Source organism: Aulonocara sp. 'chitande type north' Nkhata Bay, linkage group LG18, assembly GCF_057382095.1.
Source record: "Aulonocara sp. 'chitande type north' Nkhata Bay isolate Kocher_YH1m ecotype deep benthic linkage group LG18, A_spYH_male_GT1.1, whole genome shotgun sequence".
Lineage (NCBI taxonomy): Eukaryota > Metazoa > Chordata > Actinopteri > Cichliformes > Cichlidae > Aulonocara > Aulonocara sp. 'chitande type north' Nkhata Bay.
The window spans coordinates 11,478,202-11,490,851 of record NC_141361.1 but is presented as its reverse complement, the minus strand read 5'-3'; the positions used below and the strand labels follow the sequence as shown (position 1 = coordinate 11,490,851).

Genomic DNA, 12,650 nt, shown 5'->3' with positions numbered 1-12,650 from the left:
TTTCAAATTAAAAGAACGTCTAAATTCCTGACTCCCCTACAGGAGGAAAAGAGATGACTCACGAGGACAGAAAATGTTTTTATTTAAAAAAAATACACTCAGCAGTTGTGCTTTATCTCACCTATAACAAAATGTGTACAACATACCAAGATGCTGGCAGACGTCCAGCCTAAGCTGTTTTAAGAAAGGTTCTGAGCTGTGAAGAAAAATAATAAATCTTTGTTACATTACATCATTGGTAGCTTCAGACTCCAGGCACTTTTTTGCATTTGCCACAGTGTTTGTGCTATGATGTCTACTTTTATATAGAGTAGTTGTCTGTGTGCAGCCTGGGGAAACTCACGAACATGGGTCTTATTATAGTCCACTTTCCTTTTGTTTGACGTGTAACTTTCAGTTTGATTCTACAAGAACTGCCAGTCTTTTGAATGTTATGAAATATTATATCATCCATCTTGTTCTGCTTTTCTTTCATCAGCGATAAGTTCACATTTGATGTAGAACACTGCAGGTCGTCAGAACAAAAATCCACATGTGTATGGGTAATAAAACATTTTATTCTATTTTCCACTGTTCTTTTTCTTCTTCTTCTTGGGCTTGCTCTCGTCTTCCAGGACGACTTCTTCTGTGGCAATTCGGACTCTCTTTGTCCTTAGAAGTTCGGGAAGTAGTTCTACGGATAAACACAGAGCAGGGTGTTAGCTCAGGTTTACATTCCCTTGCCCGTAGGAAGTGATATGAAGTAGAGAAGAACAGATCAGAATGTGAGGTAATGACTCAATGATCCGATGAGCGGGTCGCACATTCAGGCGAGCTGAGTGTCCCCTCACCGATCATCATCATGAAGCAGCTGAAGTGTTTCCACAACCTCACCTTCAGATGTTGTTGCTTGGGGTGCTTCTTCCTCAGTGATCTCCTGCTGCATCGGTGAAGTTCTCCTCACAGCAAGGCATGTCAGTCTGGCTGATGTGTTCACTTCCCCAAGGAGTGTGGGAGGTTCCAGCTCCTGATGGTCAGCAGAAGTATTAGCTCACCGGGATAATCATAAATATACCATATTTATTTTAAACAAACTTAAGTTTGAGTTTGTTCTTGTTAAAAGGAACCCATCAAGATATTTTATCTTATTGTATTACTAATATTGTCAGCAAAGTTAATGCAAAAATAAATACATAAATTAATAAATTAAAAAAAGAAAAATCAGCATCTATGATCTCTTTTAGTCGACTAAAAAAAATGCTCCAGGAGAGAAACCCGGAGGACCCAGCTTCTTAGTGTCCTTGTGCATACTTAATACTTAACTCAATACTTAACCCCAAATTTGTCAGTATAACAGGCAAAAAGTGCACAAAAGCCCAGAATAAAGGTGACGTATGAATGTGTGTGTGGGTCTCAGTGGCTTGTAGTCTACAACAAGTCCATTTCCACATTAACAAAGAATGCATGTTCTCCAGAAAGCTAATATCAGGACGCAGCGTACCTCTTTAAGATGAATTTTCCACATTTTGATGAAACCATCATTTGAAGCAGTCACCACCACAGAGTAATCATCCACGTTCACACTGTCGACCGTCTTCACTCTGACATCACAAACGGACACAAAGATAAGCTGACTTCTTCCCCCATCACCACGCGTATCAGAATATTGACAGTATGATCTACGCATGATTGGTGGGAAAACAATGAATAAATGAATTCACCTGGTTTCGTGAGCCTTGAAATCACACACCCATTTTGCTTTCTCCACATCACACAACCTCACAGTTTCATCGTCTCCTGCAACGGCCAGGATGGAGTTCTGAAAGATAAGCGGTGGTTGTTTTTATAGATATGCTTATCCTTCATATGAAAATGCCTCATCTTGAGGGGATCCACTTCTTGAAAATTGACAACAACACTTAATGTTGTGTCTGTGTGATTCTACCTCTGAAAATGTGGCATTTACTTTGTGTCAGAACTGTAGTCAAAATCTGGCTTTTGGATAATATGTCATGGTCAGCGAGCTCACGTTTAAAAAATTGACAGAAGCGATCCTTTTGGGGTTTGCGACCGTTCCCGTCACAGTGGCTGTCTCCAGCTCGTAAATGTTCACTTTGTCGCTCATCACAACCACGTATCTGTCCCCGTCTGGTGACCACCTAACAATGTGTGCATCTGTCAGGTGTGCAAAGAACACAGGTTTGAATCATAAATGCGTCAACAATTTCCTCACCGCCCAAAAGGTTAAAGGGGAGCTTACTCTGTTTTATGTTTTTGATGAACGCTGATCTTCCATTAATGAGATTCCAGGTTCTGCATGGATACAAAGACACAACGGCCAACATTGTTTATCAGTGCAAACGGATCATCTGAATCATCTACCATTAAAGAGAGCTGTGAAATTTACCTCAGTGTCTTATCGGTCCCAACTGAGAGCGCAAGCTTCCCAGACGGATGGATGGACAGCGATGTCACATGACCTCTGAAAGACATCACAGCACAAAGCAACACTGACGACGCTACCAAACATAAAGAAACAACCCTCTCTGTGTGTCTGTGCCGTCTTTCTGTGCGCTTACTTGTGAGCTTTGATGGATTTCAGACACTCCCACTTCTTCGTGCTCCACACACACAGGAGTCCGTCCTCTCCTCCACTCAGTAAGTGAGACGTCCCGTAAAACTCGAGGCAAGTGATGGTACCTGTGCAGGAAGTCAGTCAGCACCACAAGCAGAAACCAGGCAGACGTTTACGTTACTGCTTTGAGTTTCCACCACCAAAAAACCCCAAAAACAATCTAAACCTCAGGTTAATTCAAATTGCTGAGAAAATAATTTGAAATAAACTGAGTTTAAACAAAATATCAAGTCAGCGCACTTTGAATTATTCAACAGGTCACTTCTATATTAGGTGTTTTTGATGTTTAACTGAAGAAATCAAACAGACTAATTACAATTTACAAACTCACCGTCATGATGCAGCAAAGCACCGTGCTCGATCCTTTTCTTCATGTTGTACACTTGGATGGTCTCATCTTTGCTCCCCGTCACGACAAACCTCTCACTGGCAGCCACTGCGGATACTGAAGCTGTGTGAGCGTGATGTGTGAATTCTGCTTTGGCTGTCCACTCCTGCATGACAATTATTTTTAAAGAAAACTTTTTATAACAAAACAATTTATTTGCATATAAATTAATCCGCAGACTGTTAGAGAAAAAGAGTCATGAGTCACGAAACTTCTTACATTACACTCCTTTCATATACTGGGCAATGAATGTGCTTCATAATCAAATAAATACTGCATTGCATACAAATCATGTTCATCATCCAACCAACAAACACTTGAGCTTGTTATTATTACAACTTCACACCCTTTATGTGACACACAGGTCGTTGCTTTGTGAGACTCCAGCTTACCTTTTCGTCAGTTTTTACTTGATAACCGAAGGTGATCTGTTCATAACTGCCAGCGACCAGCTCCAACACAGCTGCCATGCTGCTGGACTACAGTGAGCTCAGCTAGCCGGCTAATTAGCTTTCCTTAAAATTTGCCGATTTTCTGAGCAGATTTCCTCGAGCAGTTTGTGTAACAGCTGCTAAAACAGTAATAGAACACCAACAAGAGAAAGGCAAGGACAGTAAAAAGCGTGGTGCGAATGCTCGCACGCGAAAAAGGTAACTCTTTTTAGCTAAACACACGTTCAGTCCCAAAATAACATGTGGAGTGACTGCGCATGCGCAGACGCACTTTTTTTTACCATTTGTCGTTAAGACTTTTTCAAAATAAAAGTCGTCATCGTTCAGTTATGTTTTTTTTTACATTGATTTTCAGACTCTAAAAGACTGGTGGGAAATTTAATTATTCCAAGGGACCACAGGAGAAACTAAGACTAATCTTTGCCTGATTTTCTATAATTTTGTAATTTTGAGTCATGGTAAAAAAAAGAAAACAAAAGAAATAAGGTTTTATGTATCAGGACATAATAAAAAAAAATCATTTGTTCCTTGCTACCAGTACAAGCTCAGCTGAACAGCAACATATAAAACATTACACAGTGTTGCTATTTATTTAATACAAACTAAGACAAAATACAGAAGGAGCCTGTTGAACCACCTTTAATACCAATAAGTTGAAGTACTTGTGTTTTCTGTAGGACTTTACCAGTTTCTCACATTATCGTGGCAGGATTTTGCCCCACTTCTCTTTACAGTGTTGCTTCAGTTCATTGAGGTTTGCCAGCATTTATTTGTGCACAGCACCATTTTAATCAGGATGAGATCTGGACTTTGGCTGGGTCTTTTCATTTCATTCTTTTCTTTTTCTGCCATTCTTTTGTAGATTTGCGGCTGCTCGTGCTGTTCACTGTTCATTGACACGATTTCACCCAGGTTTTAGTTGTCAGGCAGTTATGCCTCACATATGACTCTAGAATATTTTGGTATACAGAGGGGTTCTCGGTCGACTTAGTTACTGCAAGCTGCCCAAATGCCTTTGCCTCCAAATTAAGCCGAAATGATCATAAAACTCCCCAAACTTCTACCTTGATATCTGAGCTCACACTTACTGATAATAGTAGTTGATGATTATAATAATTAATTGAATGCATTTGATTGTGAAAACATTTACCTTTAAAAGGGATTGCAAGTGCGTGTGAATTCCAAGTGAGGCTAAAAAGTATTGTTATGACCCTAAAACTTCCACCTTTATCACATGTTACTTATTTTTCCTGTTTCAGAGGATTACACCTTTTCTCACACGGAACTGCTGGATTGACATCCATAACGAGTTTACTTTGACAATGAAAAGTTTGAGTTGAGTTTATGGGGATAGAGAACAAAATTACTGTAATTTATCCCACGTCTGACGAGCGAGGGGAGGGGGTGGAGAGCAGCGTTTACTCTCCTGTCTTGTAATTGGCTGGCTCCCTTGGTGACGTCATGATTGACGGCTGAGTTAACCGTCTGCGGATTCCGGTAGTTTGTTTCAGAGAGCATAAGAAAAGTCTCAGTGAGTTTTTCCTCTCAACAAAATCATGTCGAGAAGGTGAGTTTGGGATTTAAAAAAACGCACGCGCAGAAGGATGACTTAGCGTCTTCTCAACTTTCAGAGAAATTTAAATTTGCGTGTTGTAGTTTTCAGCCACTTTTCGGCCGTTTCAACGCGTTTGTTTCCGTCTAACGAAGACATGTTTGATGTAAACATGTAGTTACAGTGTAACGTCACACCTTTGATGGTTCTCCTCGATAGTTTTGTCACGATAAAGTCCGGGTTTGTTTCCCTGACAGCTGTTCCTCAATGCAGACTGCGCTCTGTGCATCTGCTGCGTGGACGTCATGTGCGTAAGAGGAGCCTGCAGCGGGGTCTGGGAATGATTAGTGGGTTGAATTATACAACAAACAGGACATGGAGAACTTCATGGAGAGCCTCCTCTGCTGTAATAAAACTGTAGTCGCTCCCTCCTGTACTCAGGCTAAACACAGAGGACCTTCTGCCTCAGTATGTGCTCCATCCTGTCATCTGCTTCTCGCTCAACGTATTGTAACGTGTCAGACATAGGGTGTGGTTGTTAGTCCGCCTCAGTGCAATTGTTTTAGCATTTATTGATGTAATTGAAGAAAACTAAGGCAGAGATGTTATAGTTTTAGTGGTATCTGTAGGTTTCACATTACAGCCCTCCCACATTCACTGATCCATGCAGCTGTAACTTAATGATGGAGGTGGGATCATTATTTAGAGCTGAAGCTGAAGTTTTCCCCGCTGGCTTTTTAGCTTTCATCTGGCGCCATTGTGCTATCTAACAAAGGAGAAGACTTACAGCATAACATGTGATAGGAGACAACACAAAGCCTTCAGCTGCTGCTTGTGTTGAAGTCAACAGTCTTCACTTAATTAAAACATTATTTAGATCACCTGTGTCGGACAACCTGGGTTTTAATGGAGAGTCATTGTGCATGGCTGTATAGATATGTGAGTCATTTACACAGCTAAGCACTGCTGTTACTATGTGGGAAACTGTTTTTATGATTTAGATAAATAGGTCCTTAACTGTATCACAGGCGCCTTATGTTTTAAACCTAAGTAACTGAGAATTTAAAAAAAAAAAGAAAAAACGACACACATCCTGAAACAGATGTACAAGCTGCTTTCGACTGAGGCACAGGAGTAATGTATGTTTGTTTTGGAAACGCCGTTTTCGTTTTGTATACCTTACTAATTCATTCTAAGAAGAGCAGTTAACTTCCTGTTAACTGCTTTCCGCAGAAAGAATTAGTCACATGAGTGGGGAAAACCAAATTGTCACGGCAGATTTCATCACCAGTAGTTTGAAACAAAAAGGAGGACTATCCCAAACTGCATGGTAGCTATGAAAAACAACAAAGTAAACAGACTGCCCATTCACTCCAGTTCCTCTCAGTGCATAGACAGCGTGAGAAGTCACTTCTCTTTTAATCTGAATAGTGGGAGCAAGTATATACTGAGAGAAGTTATTTTAGTGTGTTTGTCTGTAAAACTCTACTTGAGGACAGAAGAAATAGCAAAAACATGTGAACATTACACCCCGGTTAGTCATTTCTTTCTTCTTCTTTTCTTTGTCTTCTTCGTTGTCTTCTTCTTTAAGGGGTCGGCAAAACAGGTCATCTGCCTTGCAACCTGTACCGAGCGTCCTCTCTGTCACGTCAACCCTCTGCGTCTCTTCCTTTTCCATGTCCATGTTTCCATTCACACATACACGGCAGTTTTTAGGCCTGCTTAATAATTCACCATGTTTGTCTGCCTGTGTGTGTTTTTTTTTTTAAATTTATTAATTTTTATTTAACAGTCAAAAGGCCGATCAGGACCTCACCAAGGTACTCAACCAGCTCTGGCACCTGGATAAAAACCGCCTGAGACCTGGGACCGATTACAGGATTTCCCTCCAGGTCAGTGCTAAAAGGGCATCGCAGCTTTTCTGCAATGCAAAGCAGGCAGTCACTGATGCATGCAATAAATGCAAACCTTTGTGTGGACTGGAAGCCTGATGGGGGTTCTGGAGTGTAGGTGTTTTAATGTATATTCAAACATTTACAGTGGTGACGTTCTGTGAGCGTTGTTGCTCAGTGACAAGTACTTCTGAATGTTATTTGACAAAAAAGTTTTGTTTTTTAATCTGTTTTATAATGAAACTGAACAGATTGAAACGCTTTGCAGTAAATAAATCAGAATGTTTGGAGTTCTGTGACAAAGCTAATTTAATTTTAGACATTTTAAAGCTAAATCATAATTAGAATCACAATCAGAATACTTTAATAATCCCCAATGAAATTATGCTACAAAACACTAAAGACAGCAGATAGAATTCACACAATGATGAACATGCTGTCATTGTTAAGTCCAGTCAAACCATCATGCCCACACAGGATTCCTATTCCATCAGTTAGCTGTTAGTGCAGATTACTGGAGTCACAACACATAACACTTAGTCATAACATAATAACTAGTAAGACGTCTTGATGCATGCTCAATCATCCAGGTAAGTGAATCTCCAAAAGTTGGGTTGTCAGTGGGAGAAACGTTTCGTCACTCATCCAAGTGACTTCTTCAGTCTCAGCACTTTCTCCCGCTGAAAACGCTACATCCACATGAACAGAAATAAACTTTTGGAGATAACTAGTAAGATTAACTTTGCAATGGTTGGTTTGAGTGCACCATCACACTGAGTGCTGTTAAAAGTTAAGCCCGGCTCATTTCTGATTTGTTGCACATTTTCCCCGTCACACAGTGCCAGGTGTGGGGAGATGTTGTTCTAGTTTGTGCCTTCACTTTAGGCCCATATGTACTGGGTAGTGCCAGAAAAAGCTAAAGCAAGAAATGAAGGATGAGTCATGGTGTTTAGCACTGTTGCCTCACAGCCCACTGGTAAATTTTATCTTAATTCTTTTCCTTCAGTGTTTCAAGTGGTTGAATAAAATAGAATAGAATTCAACTTTATTGTCATTGCACATGTCACAAGTACAAGGCAACAAAATGCAGCTTGCATCCATCCAGAAAGTGCTTTAGCAATAATATAGATATATTATATAAAAATGGGTCTATTAGAGGAATGAGGGTGAAAAATATGTGTCTATTATGGGTATGTTACAATGTACAAGGTATGAAGGTATGTTATGAATATGCTATAACTATAAGTATGTACAGGCTGTAGTGAGTGTACAAGCTATGAACAGGATATAAATATGAAAACTATACAGAAATATGAAATGTGAACTATACAAGTTATATACAGTTGTAAACAGTTGTAGAACTATAATTATTGTATTGTACAGAATGCTTGTCTATACAGCATTTACAGTCGTGCAGTTTAGATCAGTGTGGCTAATTTCTACAGTGGTTATATAAAGTGCTAATGGTGTGGAGTGGTGGTTCAGTCCATGTTATTATTGTGTGTATGAGGGTACAGTCGGCCATTTGTTTGTTTTTGTCCATTGTGTGTGTTTTCAGTTATAGGTTGCTGTGTGTGTGTGTTTAGTGAAGTTGGCGTCATCAAGCAGCTGCTTAAGTGTATTTAGCATTGAAACTGGGTGATGCTTTTATGAGCTGCTTACATGTCAATTATTTATGAATCCTCATATTTGTTTGTTCAGTTTTAACATGTTGCTGAATGTTTGTGTTTTTATATTTAGGGGAAGGCGGGTTATGTGGCTCAGGGCAGTAATGTTGCCAGAGACCAGGCCAAAGCTCCACTCTTCACATATGTGAATGAAGACAAACTGAAGAGTATTAAGACATATGAATGTGAGTATGAGTCAGGCCTATAAAGGTTTTCTTTATTATGTTTATTTGGAACAACAGCGATTAAACAGTTTAATGAGGTTACACCTTTTTATTCAGATTTCATCAGCTTGCTGGACAACTATGAGATGTCTACAGGTGTGTCAGAGACGGTCACCTCAGAAGAGCTCAAAGAGAACAAGCTCTTTATCGATGCCATCGTGGAGACAGATGTCATGAAGGTACAGCGGATTCATAGGAGGGCATGAGCTCAGAAATAATTTAAGCTGTTGTTTACTGATTGGTTAGAGAAAAGTAAAAAAGAGGTGTGTTAAAAACAAATAAACAGCAGACCAATATGGAAGTCGTTTTATGCTTATATACAGAATAATGAATTTACAGTCAAGGGACCACATCAACGAACAATTATCTAAAAAATAAATGAACTTCTGCACTCATCAGCCAGACACTGTTAGTACACTTTAAGTGTATAATGAAAACTGTACAATTGTTAACTATAACTGCAAAATTTTGTTCGCTTGACACACATTTATTAAAAAAAAGATTTATAATTTTCATTGTAGTTTACATGCCTTATGTGCATGTCAATAATATACAGCTGACAAGAATGCATGAACTGTTTTTTTTTTTTGTAGGCTTAACTAATTCACATGGATTGAAATGCCACTTTTTGATACCATTTATAAAGTTATGTATCCAAGAGTAAACTTTAAATGTAGTCTCTAAATACAGGAAATTTGACTTCATAAATTAATGTCCCAAATGATGTAATGTAACACTGAGTATATAAAAAAACAGATACTGTGTAATGAAACAAAAATGATGCCATACTATGATTTCATAAGATGTTATATAGGTACATAAATGATGAGTCATTTTAGTCTGTCGGTCGGTGGTTGCCAGGCAACACAATGACATTAGAATATCTGATATAGATAAGAACCTTCTGGGGCCAAAGATGAACCTGTGTGTCAAGTTTAGTTTATCATCTCCAGATTGTGTAGGAGTTCAAATAGAGATTAGTTTATTATAGTAAGATTAGATTTTCCTGTGACTCATTACTTTAACTTCAGTGTTGTGTTTAAGTTTGCGTTGGGGGGAGGGGGGGGGTATTTTTTATTTTCCAGGCACTTTTGATCTTTTGATCTATGCCGGCTCAAATTTTCATTCCAGGCATTGATCTGTTTTTTGGTTTTTTTTGCTCTTTTTTTTTTTTTTTCAAGGCTAAGAATTAATTTTCTAATGTAACGATGGTTTATTCCGATACTATTGATAGGTCACATCTTTTACTCGGATGTCTGAAATTTCAAAGTATGTTACTGTGTTTTTATTCTTAGTGTGCTCACCAGTATCTGGTCAAGAAGGGGAAGTCACCATCAGACCTTGGGCAGTTCAAGAGACAGCTGTATGACATCTGGTTCCGCCTGTACCACAGGGACAGGAGCGGAGGGTGAGTAACTGTAACAACAGGGGGCGCTGCTGCAATGTTTAAAAGAGAAGGAAGGGACCGGTTTGAATGATTGGTTAAAGGCAAACTTAAATGAGATCCAGGTCTGGAGCAGAACACAACTCAAGAATCAGTGAAGAATCTAAAAATAAAACACAGTGTTCCCTGAATGTGTTTTGGGTTTATTTTTTGTTTTTTTCTGTGTTAATTAACAGCTGCTTTTGTCTGAAAAGGCTGACAATAAACTACATGTATTTAAATCTTCCTGAGGTTAACCTTGTAACTCCAGCCAAATACTTACATCTGTTTTTGTGACACTTTTAATCATAAATAAAAAATGCTTCCAGAAATTAGCCCCAATGTAGCAAGCACAATGAAAAGACTGATATTTAACATTATACAGTAACATTATAGCCTTTGTTATTATTGTCATCTTTATTTTTTTTCATCTCATTTTCACAGTTCCACAGGATGAACAACAGAGTGTGATAACTTAATTCTAATTTCTTGATCAGAGTCACTAGATTATCTACATTTGGGTGTTAAAATGATGTTAACACACTGTAATACATAACTCACTCTTTAATTTTTTTACTTGAATTTTTAATTTTGAAAGTTCTGAACACCTGGATCAATGACAGGTGACTAGGAGGAGAAGTGTTGAGTACAAATGTGCAGAGGTTATAATCTTTGTTTAGTTTAATATTTAAAATGTATTATTTTTCTAGTTACACTGAAACAAAGAAAATTTGTTTTATAAGATGTGACAGTTTGTCTCTTCCTACAGTTTGTGCTTTTTAACTTATCTTTTTAATTACAATAAAACAGCATAGGTATGATAATCACACACAGCCATTAGAAAGGTTTTCCTGTATAAAATATAATGGAGTCATTCATAAATTAGTCGTTAATGAGGCTTGGTTACTTGAGGGTTAAAAGTGAGTCACCGGCTCTGCTGCCATCTGTGCTGTTATCCTTCCAATGTTAACATTGTAGATAAGGCGTCTTGATATGAATGAGGTCATACAGCACTGAGAGACTGAACTTAAGTATCTCTGGGTGTGCTGGTTGGTTTTATTTTCATTACAGTGAGGATTCCTGTGGATTTGAACATGTGTTTGTGGGAGAAGCCAAATATGGAAAGGAGATCATGGGTCTTCACAACTGGGTGCAGTTCTACCTTCAGGAAAAGCACGACCATGTGGACTATAAAGGCTACAAAGCAAGAGATAACAAAGACACAGTAAGAAACTGATACAGCAGCTCGTTACTGTAAAAGCACTGATTGAAAAGTAAATAGCCGCACATGTCGCTGAATTGCATTTACTGTTTTTAAAGCCTGATGAGGACGACCACGTCCTGAACCTGCAGTTCAGTTGGAAAGGCTTGGTGAAGCCCGTCGGTGGCTCCTTCATTGGTGTCAGTCCAGAGTTTGAGGTCGCTCTCTTCACCATCATCTTCCTCATGTCGACTGAGAAGATGACGTCTGTGGTGGTGAAAGTGGACGAGTACGTGCTGGAGCTGGTCGTCTGTCGGCACGGGCAATCCATCGGCACGTCCTATCCCAAACTGCTCAGCAGCAACAACAGGGATCTGTAACTTTACACCAGCCGAGAGTTTGCAAATGTTTTTGTTTAAATCGAAACCTTATTTCAGTGCAGTATAACCCAGTATAACCCTAACATAAACCTGGATCAAGTTCTCTTTGCACTAAACATGAGAAGTATATACCAGTTATTGAACACATTTTTGTCATATGAACTGTTACAGACAAAATAAAAAGTGTTTTGTTAACAAAATGTTTGTATTTGTATTCTGTGTTAGGAAAAAATAGCCCTAATATTTTAAGTCTTAGTACAGCGTGTAAATGAAAGTGGTAATTTTTCAGAAACTAGATCTCCATTTTAAGAAATTTAAAAACAAAAAACAAAGTATGAATACATACAAACATGTGTGATAAACATGTGGATTTGACCATTTTCACGGCTACTTGCCGTTATTTGAGCCTGAGAAGTATAAAAACCAAGCCACATCTTTGAATAAGTAGTCTTTTTTAAAGGCTGTCTTTATGTATATAAGAATGTTTTAGCCCAAAAACAGTAAGTCTTTAAAAGAGACTGAAACTAAATACAGAAGATTGTTATTTGGCAGTGTAGAAAGATCAAAACAGTTTGAGAAGTGGCTTTTGGGAAATAAATAAAACGTAAAAAAAGAATGATCTACTGTCCTGGGGAAAAAATAAAATAAATATTGAGCAGTAGATAAACAGACTATTTCAAAGTTTCACTGCAAAGAGAAAGATGTGTACTATGAACCAAATAAAAGCATCTGTAAAAATCTCTGAACCGTCTTTGAATTGTGTGACAGATTTAGATCTGACAGTTTCTGACAGTATGTCACTTGAAATATTTGTTGAATTTGAACATTTTGTTCTCTGTGTTTTCTCTTTTATCTGT

At 38.5% G+C, this 12,650-nt stretch overlaps 2 protein-coding genes across 2 annotated transcripts; one reads left to right on the top strand and one right to left on the bottom strand.

Moving 5' to 3' along the window:
- Positions 1 to 65: 65 nt before the first annotated feature.
- Positions 66 to 3,717, bottom strand: pak1ip1 (PAK1 interacting protein 1). The gene is made up of 10 exons (XM_086270999.1): positions 3,395 to 3,717; positions 2,946 to 3,108; positions 2,559 to 2,679; positions 2,387 to 2,461; positions 2,240 to 2,292; positions 2,009 to 2,154; positions 1,701 to 1,798; positions 1,481 to 1,580; positions 874 to 1,006; positions 66 to 673 (listed from the first exon to the last, which is right to left on the bottom strand). The coding sequence occupies exons 1-10, from the start codon at positions 3,470 to 3,472 to the stop codon at positions 561 to 563; spliced, it is 1,080 nt and encodes a 359-aa protein (XP_086127125.1). The 5' UTR covers positions 3,473 to 3,717; the 3' UTR covers positions 66 to 560.
- Positions 3,718 to 4,896: 1,179 nt separating this feature from the next.
- Positions 4,897 to 12,516, top strand: LOC147308079 (uridylate-specific endoribonuclease C-like). The gene is made up of 7 exons (XM_086272670.1): positions 4,897 to 5,021; positions 6,799 to 6,898; positions 8,639 to 8,750; positions 8,847 to 8,968; positions 10,085 to 10,197; positions 11,284 to 11,437; positions 11,533 to 12,516. The coding sequence occupies exons 1-7, from the start codon at positions 5,011 to 5,013 to the stop codon at positions 11,791 to 11,793; spliced, it is 873 nt and encodes a 290-aa protein (XP_086128796.1). The 5' UTR covers positions 4,897 to 5,010; the 3' UTR covers positions 11,794 to 12,516.
- The last annotated feature ends 134 nt before the right edge of the window (positions 12,517 to 12,650 follow it).

Bases quoted from the DNA above. Each gene is read 5' to 3' on its own strand.
- LOC147308079 (XM_086272670.1), top strand. The intron at 8,751-8,846 runs GTGAGTATGAGT...CTTTTTATTCAG, and splicing joins GAGTATTAAGACATATGAAT to ATTTCATCAGCTTGCTGGAC. The intron at 11,438-11,532 runs GTAAGAAACTGA...CTGTTTTTAAAG, and splicing joins CAAGAGATAACAAAGACACA to CCTGATGAGGACGACCACGT.
- pak1ip1 (XM_086270999.1), bottom strand. From the start codon at position 3,472: ATGGCAGCTGTGTTGGAGCTGGTCGCTGGCAGTTATGAACAGATCACC. The intron at 3,109-3,394 runs GTAAGCTGGAGT...ATTGTCATGCAG, and splicing joins AAGTAAAAACTGACGAAAAG to GAGTGGACAGCCAAAGCAGA. The intron at 2,155-2,239 runs GTAAGCTCCCCT...CACACCTGACAG, and splicing joins CATCAAAAACATAAAACAGA to ATGCACACATTGTTAGGTGG.